General features: G+C 30.8%; 1 protein-coding gene across 3 annotated transcripts in view; it reads right to left on the bottom strand.

The window, feature by feature from the left end:
* Window positions 1–24,638, bottom strand: part of LOC145259748 (atrial natriuretic peptide receptor 2-like) — a 182,065-nt gene that overhangs the window by 90,523 nt on the left and 66,904 nt on the right. For 2 of the 3 annotated variants that reach the window (XM_080117454.1, XM_080117456.1), the window contains 2 exons: window positions 20,204–20,399; window positions 17,668–17,766 (listed from right to left, as the gene is read on the bottom strand). In XM_080117454.1, the coding sequence (XP_079973580.1) occupies window positions 17,668–17,766; window positions 20,204–20,399 (295 nt within the window). The remainder of the gene's footprint in view (window positions 1–17,667; window positions 17,767–20,203; window positions 20,400–24,638) is intronic. The other variant, XM_080117455.1, reaches the window with a different exon arrangement.

Here is a 24,638-nt window from a genome sequence, read left to right as displayed (position 1 = left end):
ATTTTAATCATTTTTATTCATTAGAAAAAATATTTTCCCGGTACGCCACACAGAGATTAATCAAAAAATTTAATTTAGCTTTAGAAGCAAAACATCGATTCAGTTTCGTTGTTGGATTTTTAAAAATTTGCTTTAATGACGGAATGGAATTTGGCGCACTGGCGTACATTTTGATGTACTTTTTGGCAAACCAAAATGGTGGATTAAAATCTGGCGTGCTGGCGTCTCAAAAAGACGCCAGCATGTCAGATTTCAATCCGCGATTTTGGTTTGCTAAACTAAAATGGCGGATTGAAAGATGGCGTGTTGATATCCCAAAAATAATTACCCGGCGATTGCTATGCAAAATAAGAAAGCAGTGTAGGGAGAGAATAGTTAATAAAGCCCGTGTCTTTCTACATAATAACGGACTATTTAGAAAAGTATTTTAACATTAGGAGAGATTTCGGTTCTTTATCTTCCCTCTTTGAAAAAAATGTTCATATATTTTTCTCACAATTATACACATTTAGTCGATTATTAGATTGATTTATGTTACTGTGAAAGAAAAATAAATCAAAGATACTACTACTACTACTACTACTACTACTACTAATACTACTACTACTAATAATAATAGCAGCAGCAGCAGCAGCAACAGTAGCAGCAACAAATATATTAATCTCGTGTATATTAATCCAAAATGAGATTCTACATTTTTAAATGATTATGAATCGAAAACAAAACAAATTATTATTTTAAAATTTCGCGTAGGAAACTGTTTCGTTTCCGGCCCATTTTTGCTAAATCGCTCAAAAATCGAAAATTAAACAAAATTCTCGTACAGCATAACATTTTCGAGCAATTGTTACCATTTATTTACGTGTTTCTACCAACGTTTTAAAAATTTTCGATTTTAAACGGTTGGTTGTTTTGTTTTACGGCATATCAACCCTTTTTCAGATTATTTAATGCCGAATCCAGTGATTTTGAAGAACAAATTTTTAATAGAACATATATATATATATATATATATATATATATATATATATATATATATATATATATATATATATATATATTAAAGTCGGTTTCTATTTAACCCATAGTTGGGACCCTAACAGGTAATACCAGTTCGGGTCAGAGTGGACCTGGGAGCAATGGCAATTAAAGGGTGGCTCCACACCCCCCAGAGCCCGCAAGCTGGGGCCTCACCACCGGATATAGTTTAAGGTCATATATAGAACCAATTTTCAAATTTGAGCGGTTATCAATGGTCCTTCTGCCAGGGTTATTTGGTGATCATTTTTTAAATTCTAATTCAAAGAGGAGACACTAAGTTTCTTTTTAAACCAAAAACACACTTTAAAATAAGTTTAAACACAAATAAATTTATCCAGGTATGTAGAAGAGTCTCGCCTTTGGTAACATTTAATTGTTGCATATTTGCTATTTTTTTTTTTTTTTTTTTTTAATTTATTTATTTATTTATTTTTTTTTTGTTAATTACAGTAATACATGTTTCAATCCCATTCTTCTTTTTGGGGAAGTTTAAATGTGGATATAATTTCCTTTTTGATTAAGAAAATCGTCAGAATTTTTTCTATTTATGCGTTTTATCCAAGATTTTGATAAGCTCATCGGAGATTTTCATTTATATTTTTTAGTGCTGGGTAAAGATGACACAGATAAAAATAGCACCAGAAAAATGGCACGGTAAAAAAGGCACCGGTAAAAATTACAAAAGTGAATAAATATGTAAAAATGGCACTTTGACACGGAAAAGTAGGACCGTTTGAGAAGCGCGAGCTAAGCTCCAATTCCCCTAGTTTTAAAATAGGGCTAAGCCCCCTTAGCTTTAGTTTGGCAAAAGTCGATTTAGTTAGGTTCAAATTCTGTAGAAGCACCGAAAATTATTATAACGCTTTATTTAATAATTATTTTATTATAAATAATTACGTAATCTGAAAAAAGTCTAAATAAAAATTTTCCGCTACCATATTTATCTAAATTCAATTTATTTTTTTAAGTCTTGAAAATAGAAACTTAATTCAAAGTTTGCTTTTAATTTTTATTCATTTATTTATTTTTTTGTGCCAGAACGATTTTTACTTGTTAAAGAAGCGTGTTATTAAACAGGAAATTAGTAAAATTGATTTACAAATTTACATTTACAAATAATCAAATATAACATTTTTATATTTAATAGGAATGTTGGTATGTTTTACAAGACTTTAAAACGTTTACTGGGTTCAAAAGCAAGTAGTCCCAAGCGTTACGCGAGAATAAGACAAAATGGCCACCACGATAGGGTCATATCTTTCGAGTCTCGATAATGACTTAAAAATTAATAATAACACAAATTACTGGTAGAAATCCACCCAATAAAAGTTACTGACCGTGGTGCAATAATAACATTTAGAAAGCCACCCTTAATATGAAGAGACGCTAATAAACACAACAAGAATCTTCAGCCGGGATATCCGAATGGAATTCGCTATGGAAAAATGTGCACTGCGTAATTATGTCAAGTTGGGGGCTGGGGGCAACGGAAGGTACTGAACTATTCAACCAAACAGCGATGAGAGCATTTGGTCAACATTTTTGTATTTATTAAATTATATATATATATATATATATATATATATATATATATATATATATATATATATATATATATATATATATATATATATACTTGTTTATTGTTATATAAACATGCTCACATCCCGCTGCTACAAATAGCCACTTGTTTCAATCAAACAACAGATATCATCAGGCAGCGACTTGACTATTCAAAAGTTCAATGAATAATGGATCTTTATTTTAGGTAGGAACTCTTTAAAAGTTGGAGTTAAAAAACTTAAAACACAGAACTTTAATTATAAGATGTAAAGAGGGAGGGGCAATTTAAATAAAGTTAAAAGATTATAATGGAGAGAGAGTGATTAAGAAGAGAAAAAAAAGAAATAGAGAAAGAAATAGAGAAAGAAAATAGAGAGAAAAATATATATATATATATAATATGGAGAAGAAAAGAAAAAAGATATAAATGGTTATTATAAAGAGAATTAAGGACTAGAAGGGAAAGGAAAGAATGGTGAGATCTAGTTAAAGAGAGAAAGAGAGAAAGAGAGAAAGTAAGAATTTGACAGTATATAGAAAAAGAAAAACAAAAAGATCTGCGCGTCAACCAATTTATGAACAATTATACAATTCAGTAATGAAACATGTTATTACAAATACAAACAGAAGATACAATCCAAGCGTTAGAAATGAACATGTCAAAAACGACAGCGAATGTATCCAGCCAACATATTTATCATCTCACATACGTCCACGAGTAATATCAACGCAGTTCAAACATACGTCTACAATTAATTAAGCCCTTTATACTAAATGATATAAGTTTGAACTGCGTTGATATTTTATCCCTTGTCTCTGTTTTCTGTCTTGTTCATTTTTTCCGTGTCCCTTGCCGTAGTAATTATCCTTTCGGCGTTCTGCTTTATGTATTTTTCTAATTCTACATACGCTACTAACGAAAATAACAAATAAAGTTTTTATTAAATGTTGAAATGAGACTTCCTTTCGTTGTCTTCATTGTTAACTAAAATGGCAATAATAAAAACGGCTGAAATATTAAGGAAAACCCTTGAATGTAGATGAGCAACTCTAGCCGGACATTACAGAAGCAAAAGACACACACACAAAAAAAAAAACAAAAAAAAAAAACACAATATGGAATCAAGAAAATTAAAACCATATAATTGTAAGTTAATCCCTCCCTCCACACATGCATAAACGAATCAACTGGTACTACAGCAAATAGTCAGGGAGGGTTAAGAGAATGGAAAGACCGAGAAGAGAAAGCACTAACCAGACCCCCACTGGATAAGTGCAAAGAGAAATGGAACCTTGGGTAGGTTTGTTGCCATCCAAATCTCAGTAAAGACCAATAGTGACCACCAACGAGAAATCAATGATAAACGTCTGTTGCAATGACGCAAATTAATTTGCTAAGATGGAGAGCACTTGAAATTTGTGGAGACTTGTTATCACAGTGAACACCACAGGTTATTCTCAAAGTTAATGACAATATAATAATCGCATAATAGAACTTTATCTGTGTATAAAATACCTTGTTCATAAATTTTATAGGATCGTCTCATACTGACTTTAAATTTTTATCGTTCTAATATTTAAAGATTGGGGCGATATGATTTGGAACAGAATTTTAATGGTTGGTTGTTTTGTTTAAACAAAAAATTTTAATAGTTGGTTGTTTTGTTTAAACAAAAAAAATTCATGGTTGGTTGTTTTGTTTAAACAAAAAAAAATTAATAGTTGGTTGTTTTGTTTAAACAAAAAAATTTAATGGTTGGTTGTTTTGTTTAAACAAAAAAATTTAATGGTTGGTTGTTTTGTTTAAACAAAAAAATTTAATGGTTGGTTGTTGTATTTAAACAAAAAAATTTAATGGTTGGTTGTCTTGTTTAAACAAAAAAAATTTAATAGTTGGTTGTTTTGTTTAAACAAAAATTTGTTAATGGTTGGTTGTGTTGTTTAAACAAACAAATTTAATGGTTGGTTGTTTTGTTTAAACAAAAAATTTTAATGGTTGGTTGCTTTTGTTTAATGGCATATTTGGGTTATTTAATACCGAATCTTGTAATTTTGAAAAAACAAAAAACAAAAAAAAACATATTTTACGCCTCTGTATATATTCATATATTTATTCATGAAGCTTGGTTTGGTTGTTTTGTAGAGAAAAATGGTATCTTTTGACTACCGGAAATTCACACAAGTATTGAAGGAAACTAAGTACCTATAAATGCCGGCAAGCATTTATAGTGAACTGTCAGGGAGTATACAATGACCGGAAGTTAGAATGTTGCATACGCGTTAAAGTTGGCTGCTTTTTTCTTAATTCCCTAAAGAGTTCTACACTTTCATTAGTTAAACAGGCTTTATGATTATAGTAAGATTTTAATAAATATTAACAATTATTCTTATGTCTACAGACACTAGTGTTTCATGCTTACGCAATCACCAGTGTAGGAAATGATAATTACTGCTGGTCGGAAAATTCAAACCCAGTCACAAAGTCACACTTTACTTCGTAGGTTAACATTCTATCTTAAGGCCACTGGTAATTAACCTAAGTCTTGAGGGAAATAAGTTGTGTATATAGATGCCAGTTAGAGAGTATTCAATGACTGAAAGTCGAAATGTTGAATTCGTGTTAAAGATCACTGGCTTTTCTGTATCCCCCAAAGATGGTTAGACAATAATTTCTTAAAGGGGCTTTATAACTATACTATTTTTTAAAAATCTTAACAATTATTTTTGTACTTACAGACACTAGTGTTATATGCTTATACAACTACCGATTGCCATAGTAAATGATACCCTTGCTGAGAACTCATTCTTCATCCTTCTCGGTTTAATATTCACGAGGAACATGAATTCGAACAAATACATTGAGGACATTGCTATTGCTGTTGCAAAGAAGGTGGGCTCCCACTACTATGCTAGAAAATTACTCATACCATATATCTTTACAAAGCAACAATTCGCCGATACGTGGAGTTTTGTTGCCACATTTGATCTAGTGTACCAATTGCCACGTAATCACTCTAAGCCAGTGTCCAAAAAGTATTTAAAATATTATAGGTCTCGCACTATCGGCCAAGCTCCAACCTCTGTCCCATCGCCGCAATGTTGCGTCCCTTTGCCTGTTTTACAAGTACTTTCATGGAATGTACTCTGATGAACTCACAGTTCCCTCGATGGACATACCCCCGACTAAGCTGACAAGCAAGAAAATCCCACCCCTTCACTGTTGAGATGTCTAGATGCTGAAAAGCCTTCTCGGTTTCGTCTTTCAGGCTGCTAAACTTTGGAATTCCATCCCTTTTTCCTGCTTCCCTGTCTGTACTAACCTGGAAAATTTTAAATGTAATGTGAACAGACATCTCACTGCTAAGCTCTCCGCGATTCTTTTGTTAGACAGGACCTCTAAATGGCAACACGGCTCGTTTGGGATGAAATAAAGTAAAATAAAAAGAAAAAGAAAAATAAGAAAAATAAAAATAAGAAAAATAAAATAAAAATAAAAATAAATTAAAATTAAAATTAAAAATAAATTAAAATTAAAAATAAAATAAATTAAAATTAAAAAATAAAATAAAAATAAAAATAAAAATAAAATAAAAATAGAAATAAAAATAAATTAAAAATAGAAATAAAAATAAAATAAAAATAAAAATAAATTAAAAATAAAAAATAAAAAATAAAATAAAAATAAAATAAAAATAAAAATAAAATAAAAATAAATTAAAAATAGAAATAAAAATAAAAAATAAAAAATAAAATAAAAATAAAATAAAAATAAAATAAAAATATAAAATAGAAATAAAATAAAAATAAAAATAATAATAAAAAAAAGAATATCAGTTGTTAAATTTACTGTGTTGGAGTTGTTTCCTCTTCGCAACGTTTTCTTTTCTCGACGGTCTTGCAAAGTAGCTTTTCTCACATACGAACAGGCACCACCTTTTAAGCATCGTTGTATGCCTTGTACGTTTGCTCTCGCCAAAGACGGGACTTGAAACACACCTTCTCGTGTGGATTCGACAACCGCGTTATTTTGACGCGCAACACGCGACAAACTAATGTCTTTAAAAGTGTCTTGATGTATATTTTAATGTTTTTAAAAGCCAGCAAGAAAACTATGAAGCTCGAATCCCCACGAAGGTAATTAAATGATAAGAACTGCTTGGTTCACTAGACAAACAAATATGTCCTTTTCGCTGCGAGAAATAAACCAGACGGAGAAAGCGAAAAAGGTTAGGGTTAGGGGTAGAAGGATAACATTCAACAGATTAATATATATAAAATATAAAGCTGGAAAGCAAGCCAGAGTAAAAGGGCGTCGCCTTGAAGAGACCTGATGCCTTATGTATAAAATTCATCAACCTCTTTAGTAATTTCTGTTGACATTAAAAACGAAATGTACACGGTGTTCCAGAAAAAAATCTTACAATTTTAGGAAAGAAAATAAAGATAAAACAACGTCATATCTCGGCAGCTACAAGTTGATCCAACTGTAGGATAGTGCATTTGAGCGCGTAGGAAATTATCAGCAAAATTATCAGCAGCAGCAAAAAATGTCTGGCTTGCTAAGAGATTAGCAGCAGCAGATGTAGCCGAGAAAGCGGAAATGCAAATGAAAAAATTTGCCCGAGAAGAAAAAGGAAAAAAAGAGAGAAAAATATATCACGTACTCGACAAACTGGGCGCAGAAGTAAAGAAAAGTTTTTTTTATGAATTATTAAAGTTAAGTTTTATTTTTATGAATTACTAAAGTAAAGTTTTATTTTTATTAATTATTAAAGTAAAGTTTTATTTTTATGAATTATTAAAGTAAAGTTTTATTTTTATGAATTATTAAAGTAAAATTTTATTTTTATGAATTACTAAAGTAAAGTTTTATTTTTATGAACTACTAAAGTAAAGTTTTATTTTTATGAATTATTAAAGTAAAGTTTTATTTTTATGAATTACTAAAGTAAAGTTTTATTTTTATGAATTACTAAAGTAAAGTTTTATTTTTATGAATTACTAAAGTTAAGTCTAATTTTTATGAATTACTAAAGTAAAGTTTTATTTTTATGAATTATTAAAGTTAAGTTATATTTTCATGAATTACTAAAGTAAAGTTTTATTTTTATGAATTATTAAAGTTAAGTTTTATTTTTATGAATTACTAAAGTTAAGTTTTATTTTTATGAATTATTAAAGTAAAGTTTTATTTTTATGAATTATTAAAGTTAAGTTTTATTTTCATGAATTACTAAAGTAAAGTTTTATTTTTATGAATTACTAAAGTAAAGTTTTATTTTATGAATTATTAAAGTAAAGTTTTATTTTATGAATTATTAAAGTTAAGTTTTATTTTTATGAATTACTAAAGTAAAGTTTTATTTTTATAAATTATTAAAGTAAAGTTTTATTTTATGAATTACTAAAGTAAAGTTTTATTTTTATGAATTATTAAAGTAAAGTTTTATTTTTATGAATTACTAAAGTTAAGTTTTATTTTTATGAATTACTAAAGTTAAGTTTTATTTTTATGAATTATTAAAGTAAAGTTTTATTTTTATGAATTACTAAAGTAAAGTTTTATTTTTATGAATTATTAAAGTTAAGTTTTATTTTCATGAATTACTAAAGTAAAGTTTTATTTTTATGAATTACTAAAGTTAAGTTTTATTTTTATGAATTACTAAAGTTAAGTTTTATTTTTATGAATTACTAAAATAATGTTTTATTTTTATGAATTACTAAAGTTAAGTTTTATTTTTATAAATTACTAAAATAATGTTTTATTTTTATGAATTACTAAAGTAATGTTTTATTTTAATGAATTACTAAAGTAAAGTTTTATTTCATGAATTACTAAAGTAACGTTTTATTTTTATGAATAATTAAAGTAAAGTTTTATTTTATGAATTACTAAAGTAAAGTTTTATTTTATGAATTACTAAAGTAAAGTTTTATTTTTATGAATTACTAAAGTAAAGTTTTATTTTCATGAATTACTAAAGTAAAGTTTTATTTTCATGAATTACTAAAGTAAAGTTTTATTTTTATGAATTACTAAAGTAAAGTTTTATTTTTATGAATTATTAAAGTAAAGTTTAATTTTATGATTATTAAAGTTAAGTTTTATTTTAATGAATTACTAAAGTAAGGTTTTATTTTTATAAATTACTAAAGTAAAGTTTTATTTTATGAATTACTAAAGTAAAGATTTATTTTCTGAATTACTGAAGTAAATTTTTATTTTAATGAATTACTAAAGTAAAGATTTATTTTCTGAATTTCTGAAGTAAATTTTTATTTTAATGAATTACTAAAGTAAAGTTTTGTTTTAATGAATTACTAAACTAAAGTTTTATTTTTATAAATTACTAAAGTAAAGTTTTATTTTTATGAATTACTAAAGTAAAGTTTTATTTTTATGAATTACTAAAGTAAAGTTTTATTTTTATGAATTACTAAAGTAAAGTTTTATTTTATGAATTACTAAAGTAAAGTTTTATTTTTATGAATTACTAAAGTAAAGTTTTATTTTTATTAATTATTAAAGTAAAGTTTAATTTTTATGATTATTAAAGTAAAGTTTTATTTTAATGAATTACTAAAGTTAAGTTTAATTTTTATGAATTACTAAAGTAAAGTTTTATTTTATGAATTACTAAAGTAAAGTTTTATATTATGAATTACTGAAGTAAAGATTTATTTTCTGAATCACTGAAGTAAATTTTTATTTTATGAATTACTAAAGTAAAGTTTTATTTTATGAATTACTAAAGTAAAGTTTTATTTTTATGAATTACTAAAGTAAAGTTTTATTTTTATGAATTACTAAAGTAAAGTTTTATTTTTATTAATCATTAAAGTAAAGTTTTATTTTTATGATTATTAAAGTTAAGTTTTATTTGAATGAATTACTAAATTTAAGTTTAATTTTTATGAATTACTAAAGTAAAGTTTTATTTTATTAATTACTAAAGTAAAGTTTTATTTTATGAATTACTAAAGTAAAATTTTATTTTCATGAATTATTAAAGTAAAGTTTTATTTTATGAATTACTAATGTAAAGTTTTATTTTATGAATTACTAAAGTAAAATGTTATTTTATGAATTACTAAAGTAAAGCTTTATTTTTATGAATTACTAAAGTAAAGTTTTATTTTTATGAATTACTAAAGTAAACTATTATTTTATTAATTTACTAAGTAAAGTTTTATTTTTATGAATTACTAATATAAAGTTTTATTTTATGAATTTCTAAAGTACAGTTTTATTTTTATGAATTACTAAAGTAAAGTTTTATTTTATGAATTACTAAAGTAAACTTTTATTTTATTAATAACTAAGTAAAGTTTTATTTTTATGAATTGCTAATGTAAAGTTTTATTTTATTAATTTCTAAAGTACAGTTTTATTTTTATGAATTGTTAAAGTAAATTTTTTATTTTTTATGGATTACTAAAATAAAAGTTTTATTTTTATAAATTACTGAAGTAAAGTTTTATTTTTATGAATTACTAAAGTAAAATTTTATTTTCATGAAAAGTTTTATTGTTACGAATTACTAAAGTAAAGTTTTATTGTTACGAATTACTAAAGTAAAGTTTTATTTGATGAATTACTAAAGACACAGGACAGACGATACAGTAGACCACAGGTTTTTATATCATAATTTCCTTCTAGATGCATGTCTGAACGAAACCCTGTCAATTAATGCGTTCCCTGATACTAACCTGGAAAATTTTACTGCTCAACGCCGTACATACAGCGCCTAGCCTTCCCAAATGGTCACCCATCTAGTACTGGCCAGGCTAAAAAAGTAGTTGGTTCTACACAAAGCCTTCACCACTCTAAACGAATCATCTGTGTGGATTTCCGAGCAACATACGTCGAAATCGTTTTCCCCGCTGAATACTTTTAACTTGGCATATTACCTAAATCTACCTATGTATTGAGCACTGTTGTAGTAAATACTTAAAGCTCACGCTTCGTATATTTATTTATGTGATTAAATGACGTGTGTATATATATTATAAAATAAATGTCTAACTAAAAGCATAGTTTATCAGGCAACAATATTTGCGAAAGAAATCCCGAATAACAAGAAATATTACGTAGGCATGACTTCCTTAGATTTCAAAACCCAATACTATGACCACAAAAGTATATTCAACAATAATAAAACATCGTATAAAAACAACACTAGCGAATAAATACTGGGAACTTAAAGAAAGCTGACATTCGCCGGTAGTCGAATGGAAAATAATAAGACAAGCTACCACGTGTAGGCATCTAGACGACCCATGTAGATTATGCCTTCATGAAAAATTTGCTATCCTGTACTTTAAAGAACCTCAGCATCTATTAAACTGTAGAAGAGAAATAGCAAACAACTGTGTTCACAAGAAAAAATTTACTCTAAGATAGCGATACCAAATAGTTTTAAAACTAACAAAAACAATAGAAAATAAACAAATAAATAAATTAAATAAACATGAATATACATAAACGATCACACATATATGTATGTATGTATGTATATATATATATATATATATATATATATACATATATATATTTATATATAAACTAACAATAAAAAAAACACTAACCTAGTTTTAAAGCAGATCCTTTGTTCGATAAAATGCATGCCCATTGGCTGATAGGAAGGGGCGCGGTGGATACTATAAAGCTGATTGGCTAACTAAATCCTCAATAGAAGAGGACCATATAAAAACGATAAACAACCACAGAATTCGCGCATAAGCCTGAGGAATCCTAGAGTGGATGAAACGCCGAATATTCAGTGTAGCTTAATCGCCATATATATTTTATAAATTACTATATATATATATATATATATATATATATATATATATATATATATTATTATTATTATTATTATTATTATTATTACTATTATTATTATTATTATTATTATTATTATTACCATGGGGGCTTTGTTTTGATCAAACCAATTATAATTTAAGTCTTTTGAAATACATACAATGTGTACATGATTCCCGTGTGTCTATTTGACCCTTATTTTAAACATTCATCCATGAAATTCGTTTGTAACTGCAACCACAATCATTTGGTCGGTGGAGGAGGAGGAGTCATCAAAAAAGGTGTGGTGTGTTTGACAATGTAAAACTGGCCATTAACTCTCTTACGTTCCCTCTCTCCCTTCCACTTTCACACACACACACACACACACACACACACACACACACACACACACACACACACACACTGACAAACACCCGTTCTCTCTCCCTCTTTTCCTCTTTATCTACCCATCTCTCCTCATCTCTTCCTTCATCCATCCCTCTGCATTTCTTCCTCCTTTTCTCTTCTCATTCCCTCATTTTCCACCCTTCTTTCTCTCCATTTCTACTCTTTCTCGCTATATATCTCTCTCGGTCTCTCTTTCTTAGCTCTCCCTTCTCTTTTTCTCCCTTTCTCTCTTTTCTTATCTCTCCTCTGCGCACCACCCCCTCTCTATCTCACTTCATACCATCTCTTTCTCTCTCTCAGCCTAACTCTCTAATTTTATCACACAAGATATTCTTTTCCCTTTATCCCTCTCATCTTCTCTTTCTTTCTCTCATCTTCTCTATCCCCCCATCTCTCTCTCTCTCTCTCTCTCTCTCTCTCTCTCTCTCTCTCTCTCTGAATCCGTTATGAACAATGGAATTGGTTATTCAGAGTTCAAATCCAATTTGATCAATCATTTTCAATTGTGTATTAATACAGCGAAGGGAATTTATTAAGCAACGTCCCCACCGGGACTCAGACTAAACTAGCAATGTGTGCTTAAACATGTAGGATAAAATACCTACAATATATTAAATTGTAGGTAAGACAGACAAACCGCTAAACGAAAAAATAAGATTATCTAATTTATAAAAGTCACTATGTTTGTCTGTCTGTCTCCATATTTTAAAACTCTATCTCTTCCGAAACTAAAAGTAGCAGAGCGGCGATACGAGTCTCAAATAATTGGATTGTTTATGGATCTTTAGCCGGTTAAAATAGTTTTTATGGAGTCAAAAAATGGGTCGAAATTGAAAAAATCGTTATACATTTTGTACATTTATCTCAGTTTATTTTTAATCAGTTCATGTGCGTGTCACGTTTGTATAGTGGTAACGTCACCAGCTTTGAATGCTACAGTTGTACTTTTGGTTTCGATTCTAGCTGATGGCACCCAAATACTTTTTTTTTTAATTTTGAAATCACGACTCTATTATAATATATATGAAATCTGGACAAATTAAAATATCATATTTAAGCGTATTTTAGGATCGGGCAAAGCTGGGCGCCTTCCTGCTAATTGTTGAAATATATATGCTCCTTCCTCCTTCCCTTTCCTTTTTCCAGCTATGAGTTAAATAATATTAATACTGGTGGTGATATTGTTTATTGTTTATATCAATTTTCGTTTTTTTTTGTTTTTTTTTAGAGTTACTTTGACTATTAATAAACAGAAAGAGAGAAAGAGACGAAAGAGAACGTGAACTACATAATACAGAGTAGAACGATAAAATTGTTGCCCAAGAAAAGACGACATGATTCCATTTCCGTTTGATGAAAACCGGTTTTCTTTTTTTTCTTTTTTCTTTTTTTTTTTTAGACCATCTACTGGTTGGCCAGTTGTGCCCCAATCCAAAGAGCGATAGGGGCTTTCTATCATGTCTGAAAGTGACGCAATGTTCAACGAGCGAGATTGGAGATGCGCCGCTGTATAACTCATGCTCTCTACTGATCCAAATTATGACAACAGGACCATTGCCAGCACCCTCAAAATACATCGCTGGATAACCACGAATAACAGGGTTGTACCCAGAGTGATGAAAACGATGTTTTTGGCCACGCTTATGATCTTTGGTGTAGTTTCAAGTGAGGGCCATATCATGCCACCTCACATCTTCGAAGTTGGCTGAAAAGTCAACACCAAAGTGTACCTGGATGTGCTGAAGAGTGTGGTGATTCTCTGGGTGTGGCAATAGGACTCAGCGCCAGCCCACAAGTCCAAAGAAACCTAGGCTTGCCTTCAGAAGGGGTGCTACGATTTTGTACCCTTTTCTCACTGTCTCCCCCCCCTCATGACCTGAAACCGCTGAACTACCTCGTTTGGTCATATGTGAAGAACATCACCAATATGACTCCGGCAATACTAAAGCTAACCTGATCACAGCCATTCACCGAGTATTCGCCGAGCTCCCTCTGGCGCTTGTGGAAAAGGAATGCTCCCAGTTCCAGGCCCGTATCATGGCGGTGATTGAGGCTGAAGGTGGCTACATTGAATAGATATCAGCTCTACTACATAATCAAATTACCTGAGTTGATTTTTATCAATATAAGTTTTTAAAATAAAGCTGTAGTGTTTTTTAAGCAACACTTTTATCGTTTAGCCCCGTATAAGATTGAGAGAGAGTGAAAGTGATAGACAAAATATTAGTAACAAGTGAGTGAATTGGGGCGTTGCAAAAATGGCAGCTAATTAGATCTGTATCTTTCTCCATCTGATGTGCCATCTTCGTTGCGTCTCGTTTTCCTTCCTCTTCTTTTAAAACTCAAACTTTTATTTTTTCTATTGTATGAGTGACAACAAGTCTCTCCAGATTTCCAGTACTCTCCACCTCTTTCGATAATTTTTGCAAATTAATTTGTGTTATCGCAAAAACCGTTTACCATTGATTTCTCGTTGATAGCGACCATTGGTCTTCAATAGAAATTGGGTGGCAATAAGCATTCCCAGGGTCCCAGTCTTCTTTTTACTCGCCCAATGGAAGTCTGGTTGGTGCTTTCTCTTCTCGGTTTTTCCATTCTTCTTGACCCTCCTCGACTATTTGGTGTGGTGCCAGTTGATGCAAGTACTTGGAGGGAGGGGTTTGAAATTATTATTATTATTATTATTATTATTATTATTATTATTATTATTATTATAAGAAGAAGAAGAAGAAGATAATCCCATACTATCAACCAAACTCTTACTTCTGTCACATCGCCGCAATTTTGCATCCCTGTGTCTGTTTTACAAATACTTTAATGGAATGTAAGCTGATGAACTCATTGCTCTTGTACCCCTTCAACATACTCCCCACCCCCCGCGACAAATTTGTCTAGCAACAAAATTCTACTCCTTCAGTTGGGGTCCTTAGATTCCGGAAAGCCTTCTATTCTAATAGCTTTTTCCCTCGTACTACTAGACTTTGGAATTCTCTCCCTACTTCCTGCTTCTTTCACTATACTAAGATACAAAAATTTAAATGCAATGTGAACAAATATCTCGCTTCTCAGCTCCCTACATAGTGCCCCTGTCAACATGATCCAAAATAGTAGTCCTTTATGACCAAGCGGCAATATGTCTGGTTTGTGATGCATAAGAGTGAAAAGAAAGAAGAGGATTGAAAGAAATGAAAAGGATTAAGTAGCATTACGATGCGGACTAACGACCTACTTGTCCCACGTTCGAATCCAGTCACTTCTATTGCACCACTTTTGATACATGGATGTTTGCAACCTTCACGTGTCCATCCTCTTTCCGAAAGTTCCCGGTTGTATTAAAAACTGGGGCAAACCAAATGCTTACAAAATAATTAAACTAGTCAAAAGTCGTAAGATGTCGATTCACACGAAATGAAAAAATTCAGAAAAAATAATTAACGGGCATTTTTTTTTTTTTTTTTTTTTTGTCGAATTATGACACCACGTGTCTTTTGCGATTTTTAAGTAAATGAAACACGTGGAATCGGAAAAAAATATGGAATTTTTATTTTTTTTACTTGATCAGCTGAACAAACATTCGAAATTCATGTTCTTTTTTTTGTTCACATTCGCCGATGTTTATTCAGAAATGATTTAACCAGAAAAAAAGCATCATCGAATTTATATTTTTATCGTCCTGTGTATAACCATAAATCGCACCTGGCTTCCAATTTATGGAGGTTTGGGGAGGCTTTTGAGAGATTTATGTATCATGTAGAAACTAAAAGTTTTAAGGGACATAACTCACAATTTCATTTCAAGGTTAAAATATGAATTATTTCCCTTGCATTTTGTGTTTACATATTTTGGTGACTTAAACATTATTAATGTTTTTAAAAAAATTGAACTAAAACGACCTTTAAAATTCCCGGATTACGTTGGGTCGGGATGTTAGTGCAAAATTTTGTTGAAAATTCAAAGACTCGCGTTTTAATTTTTATAACCTTCGTTTATTTCCTGGATTTTTTTCCATTACAGCTGTTTCATTGTTTTGTTGTAAAAATCTAATAGATAAACATCTGAAAAAGTTGGTGAGGACAGGATATTTTTATGGAAACATAAATCGTAAAATTGCCAACTCATCAATGAAACAGCTGTAATGGAAAAAATCCAGGAAATAAACGAAGGTTATAAAAATGAAAACGTAAGTCTTTGAATTTTCAGCAAAATTTTGCACTATATATGCTCTGTCCCTATTAAATAGACACATTGAGCTTAACTGTGAATGGTTCTAAAATAACAATCTAGACCCGTTAAACGAAAATGGTATATTTTGAAAGTAACGACATTTCAAAAACAAACTTAAAAAAAAAAAAAAATAATATATATATATATATATATATATATATATATATATATATATATATATATATATATATATATAAAGGAACACACCGTATTATGTGTTCATCAACGTTTCGTCTTTATTTCGAGACTTCCTCTGGATGAATGAGATTAAGAAACCAAAAAATATACCAGTACAAAATATTTGAAAATGTTTCACGTGCACAGTGTGACGCAGTTCTATTTCAGAGAAGCGGAAAATTGATGTTGGAAATTCAAAAAGGAGGGGGGAGGGCTGGCGCTGTTAAAGAGAAAGAAATTTTAGTGACGTCATATAGTCGTTAATTTAATTTTAAAACTATAAACGCAAGTTTATATTCTTATTGGGAAAAAGATATATCTGTTGAAATTCAAATATAAGTTTGTAACAGAAATGAAATGAGTGTTTTTTATGTAATTTATTGATTGAGATTATGTGTTAATTATTACAGGGGGTGTTTGAATGGTGTGAGAAAGTTAACCTGTTTCCACAGTTAAATAATGTTCTTTTAATAACAGTTTACTTATTAATGGCGCTATGTTATAGAAACCTCCACGTTGTTTAATAGTGCTTGAAATTGCGATAAGCGCAGATTCAAGAAGTCTCCGGCGCGGTTTATTTGAAATAAATTTAACTACTTTTGCTTGTTTAAAGTCAAAGGTGTGGTTATGTTGCAATGAATGAGAGAATAATGCACTTAGAGAATTGCTATTTTTTATATCTCTTTTGTGTTCATTGAGCCTTTTTTCCAATTTACGCCGAGTTTCACCAACGTATTTATGATGGCAATTATGGCAAGGAATAGTATATATACCTCCATCGGAAACTGATCTCGTGAAAATATGTTGCCCCTGTCGAAAGTTTTAGTAGACATACAAACATACACATACATACATACATACATACATACATACATACATAATACATACATACATACATTTAAATAGACAGGTGAGATTTATATTATAGAAGCTGTTGCGGGGCTGTTTCTACTCTATCTTTCATTGTAGGTGCTCGACTGAGCTTCAATCTACGCTCATCCCCTGCAAAATATTCACAACAAATACTCGTCTAGCTGCAACAACTGTTAACAAATTCCATCACTTTCTATCTGTGCTTAAAACTAAACGAAAATTCCATGAGTAAAGTTTTTTTCCTAGGACTTTCCGTCCGTCTATAACATGGTCGTTTTCAAGTCTAATGTAAATAAGTTCTTATTGAGCCGTCCTCTTGTATAAGTAAACCCTACCCAAGCTCCACCATTACTGATCATCACGGTGCCGTCTATCCAACACTCATTAACCTTTATCCTAGAGTGGCCTCCAGGCCTTGATAATCGATGACCCCCCTTTCCAGAAAAGTAAAAGAAAAAGAAAGATTAACAGCGAAAAATAGAAAATGAAATAATATATGTTTGCAGTAAAAAAAAAAGCAGGTGTTGAATTTTTAGAAGGGGGTTAATTTCCTATCAATCGTTATACTTTACCTTGTTGATTTCTTCTTTCAGTGCCAAATTGAAATCGATGGGGGAAGAGGTGAGATATTTCACTCGGACTTCCTGCACTCGGTTGTTGTGGTAATACAACTGCAACAACATAACCAACAACAACAACAACAACAACATCAACAACTTTAGCAGCAACAACAATAAAACCATCAACAACAACATCAACAACAAAAACAACAATAACATCAACAACATCAATATCAACATAAACAAAACAACTTCAACAACAACATAACCAATAGCAACATAAACAACATTAACAACATCAACATCAACAACAACAACAACAACAACAAAATCATCAACAACAACATAACAACAATATCAACGACAACAACAACATAAACAAAATCAACATCAAACACAACAACAATAAAACCATCAACAACAACATCAACAACAACATCAACGAATACAACAACAACATCAACGCTTACATCATTATCAACAACAACGTAAAAAACAACAACATCAACAACAACGTCAACAACATAAGCAACAACAACATTTACAACATCAACTACATCACCAGCAACATAAACAACATCAACTACATCACCAGCAACATAAACAACATCAACAATAGCAACATCAGCAGCAACAACAACAAAACCATCAACAACAACATGACAACAATATCAGCAACAACATAAACAAAATCAACATCAAACACAACAACAACAAACCATTAACAACAAAAACAACAACATCAACAACAACATCAACCAATACAACATTAACACTTACTTCAACATAAACAACAACGTAAAAAGCAACAACATCAACAACATCAACAACAATACCAACAACATAAGCAACAACATTTACAACATAAACAACATCAACAACATCACCAGCAACATAAACAACATCAGCTACATTATCAGCAACATAAACAACATCAACAATAGCAACAGCATTAACAACAATATCAACAACAACAACATTATAATAACTAAAATAATCTAGCCGTTCAGCTTCAGCACGCTTCTAATTAAAATGTTGATATTAACCTACGGGAAGTATTAGCGTAAAGCAGTGTCACAAAATGAAACCAATCAGATAATAACTAAGTACTCTTACTAGAGTGCTTTCAGAACGGAATATTTCACTTTTTATTTATTTTTTGAAGATTGTAGTGCTGGGTATGGGGCAGCTAAACCAGCTGCCAACATTGCCCGCTTTTTATTGAAACCAACCGAGAGCTCTTTTTAGTATCCTCGTTGTTCCCTTAAGTGCAATTGTCTGGATCTCTTTTGAACTTGGTTCACCAGGAATATTAGTTAGGTAAGACTTCAGGTTCTTCTTCATAAGTCCTGTGGCACCTATAATAACTGGTATGATTGGTATCTCCCTAAGATTCCAGTTTCTTTTCATATCGTACATGAGACATTGATATTTGGCCTGTTTCTCTCTTTCAGCTCTGTTCAAACCTCCATCATTAGGAACACTCACTTCAATCAAGGTTGCAACTCTCTCTGACTTATTCCATATAACTATGTCAGGTTCACCAGTATAGACAAATATATGTTATTAGTAACTTGTTTGCGTATTTATGGTCTGGAAAACCTATCCTTATAACGAAATATATAAACTTATAAAATTTATATTCTAGTATTAAGGAAAAAAACAACTTAAATAAGAAGAATGAAAACCATCGAAATTAAGTTTATATATAGATATGAAAACCTTTGTCTGCGTAATTACTTCGGGCACCGCTTTAGGATGGAAAATATAACTCCAAGTATACCACCTTTATTTAAATCATATAAATAAGCCTTTATATTTGTTCACTGACTGTTTGATCACGTGAACATATATTTTATTTTTAAATAAATTAACCGATAAATAAATAAAAACAGGAAACAAATGAACGGATAAAAAAAATCGAGGAATAAAATAAGTAAATAAATAGAGCTTATCAATAAAATAGATACATAAAAAAGTCGCCACCGAAAAAGAAAAAAAACAGCCATAAACTTAAGATAGGGAAGTAACAACAATATTACTTCAAATCAAAGCAAAAACTAAGGTCAATAAACAACCGCCAAGTTAAAATGAAACCAATACCTCTCTAATAAGAGTTGAGACTGTCGCTCTTGGCAGCTTGAAAACTGTGTCATGGGTGTAATTCGTAGAAGAATTTTGTTCTCAAGCCTGTGGCGAAGCTGCCGATGATATGCACATAAGTCAAGTAAGTTATTGTTTGACACTTAAAATTATGGAAACCATGTGTGTTTATGATCTGGATTAGTTCAATATGTCTAGAGTTATCTACCCTTGAATTGAATAAAATGACATTAACAAACTGGAAAAATTCTGAAACTGTCCGAAGTATATGCATGAATTAAGTGAACCATTGAAGTAAATGTGTCTTCAGTCAACGTAAAACGCCATTATGCAAAATCGTGCGTTCATCTCATATGATAATGTTTTTGTTTTTGTTTTTTTTCATTTCATGTAGTTTGATGGTTTTTTTTTTTTTGGTTTTTTTTGGGTTTTTTTTTCAACTTACCGCTGTCAAATTTTTCGCCGGGATGCTTGCTTTCCGGGAATCGCCGAAAAATCCCCGATGCAAGGAAAGCAGAGGATCGGCGCTTGAAATCGTTTCCTCATCATCCTCTTCGTTATCGAAATTCTCAAACCTCAGTTCCTCAAAGAGAATCTTCCACTTGTTGCCCTGATATCGTTTTTTTATCGATTGTCTGTAACTAAGAAAAAAAAATTAAATGTACGTTTTGACATATTTCATAATTTAACTTTTTTTATAAAGTTATTTTGATTAGTTATCACTAATAATTATATTAATTTGCTTCCCCCTTTCCAGTCAGACGGTCCTGGATATGACCTTAAACTATATCCAATGGTGAGGCCCCAGTTTGCGGTCTTTGGGAAATGTGGGGTCACCCTTTAATTACTATTGCTCCTAGGTCCACTCTGACCCGGAGTGGTAGTACCTGTTAGGGTCCCAACTATGGGTTAAATAGAAACCGACTTGAAAACAACAAATATATTCTATTAAAAATTTTTTTTTCTTCAAAATCTTTGGATTCGGCATTAAATAACCCGAAAAGAGTTGATATGCCGTAAAAAAAAAACAATCAACCTACCAGTCAGACATCATGGTACTATAAAAACAGGCGCCACACATGATTCCAATATGGTCACTCTTCCAACTAAATGTTTACAGAAATTGTCTATAGGTTTCATTCAACTTTATAGTTTCCTACATTTGTTGTATAGTGGGTGATGGTATATGGATTAAGAATTATATTTCATACCCTTATGTCTTCCTGCTGCTTGGCACTTTGATGACTGTCCACCATACTGACACAATAAGACGATTGAGACATACCTGACTTTTCTTCTTTGTGTAATGTTATGACCCTTTAGGCTGTGATCATAGCGTAGTATCTGTTAACTGTGCCAAGCGGGGTCAATTATCAAAACATTATTATTATTGTTATTGTATTCTTATTAATTGATTTGAGCGACGGATGGTCGCTGGATCAGTTATTATGATTAGAAGAATAAACAATTAAATTACGGAATAAATGATTGACGTGTGAATCGCAAAAAGAATGCGAAAATAGGAAATAGATGTAAACATTCTTTTGGATTTGGATAAACAAATAACTAGTTGTGGATTAGGTTGGTCTGAGACACGTAATCAGGTGACGTAAGAGAACACGTGATGTAGTTAGTTTTGGAGAGATTCAGAGAGTTGAGGATTGATCACCAGTGTGGACAGACGTCTAGACAGGGGTGGACAGACAGCTAGGAGCGGGCTGTATGAACAGAAAATGTAGACTAACTGCAAATCCTGTGAAAACCATTTGAGACAACTGTAATAAATTTATATTACAAAAATATAAAGAGTTGTTTTAATGGTTTCACAAATAAGAACAGTTGTCTCAATTATATGGTGCTGATCGCTTCATGGTTGTCACGGAGCAGCGGGAAGATACAGAAGAACTCTTCAAGAAAAAAGGTATGAAGCATATATTATTCTTCTTACATATGAACTGTAAAAATATCCCGTGTGATAAGTCTGATACAACATGACTCGGTTTACACGTCAATATTGTGTCCCCTGGCTAACAACATACATACGATTTATACGTTTATTATTTGTCTGTTAAAAGAACAATATTTTACATCCACTAGATAACACATGACACGTTTTAATATATCATCTCCTCCAATATAAACGAATATACAACATTTGTGAAACACAGGACAACGACTTTATATTTTATAAATATAAAGTTATTTCGGATAACTCAGTGTTTCACAGGGTCTGCTACGTGTCTACAGGCTTGTTTCGTCTAGCCTCGCTTCCCGGCTTCTAGGGGCACGTCTACACCCTTTAGTGACAAAATCCAAACTCTCAGCTCTAATCATTTTCACCTGTCCGTTCAGCTACGTAACTTTCAAAAGAACACGTTTCATTCATGAGTTCCGGTGACGTATGTGATTCAACGAACGTGTGATCCTTTGGTCTGTACCCCAACTAATAATGGTCGATCTAGTTATATTTTGTTTATATTTTATTCTAATTCTTGTAAACATTTCAGTGGCCAATTAATTTCTCTAAACAATAAAATTATCTATACTATTAATAAATTCTAAATGTTTATTTATTTATTTATTTATTTACCTATGTGTTTGTGCATATATACCAAATTTTCAAACCGATGCCCCAAATTGACAAATTCTTTTTTTTTTTCCTAAAAGGTGTGAGTCCCTAAAATGTCCTTATCTATATATGGTTCGTAATGAACAAGGCCAAGTCACACAAAAAGCCCGAAATAAGGTTTTTTTTTGGGGGGGGGGTTACACGGGGGTCACCACTTATCAACGCCCGGAAGCCACTCAGGGATAAGGGTTATTGCAAGTACATTACGTTAGTGTGGAGATTTGATGAAGTGTTTACTTAAGGGGGCGGTTCATTAGGAATCTGTTAACGTTGGACTTGAAGACATCCAAGTTGTAGTCAGGTGGGAAGCAGGCAGACGGAACAGAGTTCCACAGGCGTGCAGTTCTAAGAAAGAAGCTTTGTTCATGGAATCCACGTTTTGATTTAGGCACAGATAAAGAGTGGAGAAAATTTTTCACAGTAGATTCAGCTAGACGGGTGTTTTTCATGAAAGATTGGCGAGAGGGGACCAAAGATTGGAGTTCAGACGAGCACCTGTCATGGAAATAACGATAAAACAAGGATAGGCTCGCAACATCTCTTCTGTGGGAGAGAGGTTGCTGGGTAGAGAAAAAGGCATCCCCACTAAGCCACGAAGTCTATTTTGTACTCTGTCAAGGCAGGATAGGCTGTTTTTAGCAGCTCCTGTCCAGATATGGCAGCAGTATTCCATCCTTGGGCGTACTTGGCTTTTATATAGATAGAGAATTGCATCAGTAGTGAGATATCTTCTGGAGCAGTAGAAGGATCCCACCATCTTTCCAGCGACCTTGGCAACAGACTTGATGTATGTGTTCCATTTCAGATCAGGAGTAAAGGACAAACCCAGAAGCTTGTCAAAACACGTTGCTTCTCCTAAACGAGAGCCATCCATCACAATTGATGCCAGACGGAGATCAGAGCGTTGATGATGTAAAGATAAGAGTTTGATTTTAGAGGCATTAAAGGTAACCAGCAAATCTGATAGGCCCTAAACTGGCATCTAAGCTTCAGCCTCTGTCCCATCGACGAAACGTTGCATCCCTCTGCCTGTTCTACAAGTATTTTAATGGTGAATGCTCTGATGAACTGCAAGCACTTGTGCCCCCACGACGTGAACGCCCTCGACAGACCCGACAGGCTGCAAAATCCCACCCACACACTGTAGAGATCCCTAGATGTAAGAGAGTCTTCTACTCCAGTAGTTTCTTCCCCAGAACCGCTAGACTTTGGAATTCCATTCCAGGTCCCTGCTTCTCCAACTGTACTGACGTGCAGAAGTTCAAGTGCAACGTGAACCAACATCTTGCTGCCCAAATCCCTACATAGTACCCCAGTAGTTGTTATCCCTGATAGTAGCCCCCTGCAGCACAGTAGCAATGTGCCTTGTTTTGGGTGAAAATGTAATAAAAAAATTTTTTTTTAATTCGTTGGATATATGGGTTGAGAAGTGTCCGCACACACACATTCTCACTTTTATAGATATATAAGTTACATGATTTTTGTAATATGACATTTTCGTTCCGTGGCGTTATGAAGACTTTTTTCTGTATTTTTTTAATTCGGTTGAATTCTGATCAAAATGTCTAAAATATTTGGTGGAAAACTCTTTTCATCAAAAATAATAATGCATTTAATTCTATAAATTAACATTCGAATTTTTAAAGCAATGATAAAGTATATCATAAAATAAATATGATATATATCGTATAATGAATAACATATAAAGATAATATAATAAAATAAATAAAATATATATATTATAATAATTACATATTAAGATTATATAATAAAATAAATGTAATATATTATATAATAAATGACATATTAAGATAATATGATAAAATAAATAAAATATATATATTATAATAATTACATATTAAGATTATATAATAAAATAGATATAATATATTATATAATAAATGACATATTAAGATAATATGATAAAATAAATAAAATATATATATTATAATAATTACATATTAAGATTATATAATAAAATAAATGTAATATATTATATAATAAATGACATATTAAGATAATATGATAAAATAAATAAAATATATATATTATAATAATTACATATTAAGATTATATAATAAAATAAATATAATATATAATATATAATAAATTACATATTAAGATTATATAATAAAACCATGTAATATATTATATAATAAATGACATATTCACATTATATAATAAAATAAATATAATACATATTGTATAATAAATTACATATTAAGATTATATAATGAAATAAATATAATCT

The sequence above is a fragment of the Euprymna scolopes genome, chromosome 35 (genome assembly GCF_053919585.1).
Source record: "Euprymna scolopes isolate OS-2025 chromosome 35, ASM5391958v1, whole genome shotgun sequence".
NCBI lineage: Eukaryota > Metazoa > Mollusca > Cephalopoda > Sepiida > Sepiolidae > Euprymna > Euprymna scolopes.
This window is presented reverse-complemented; position numbering and strand designations above follow the sequence as displayed.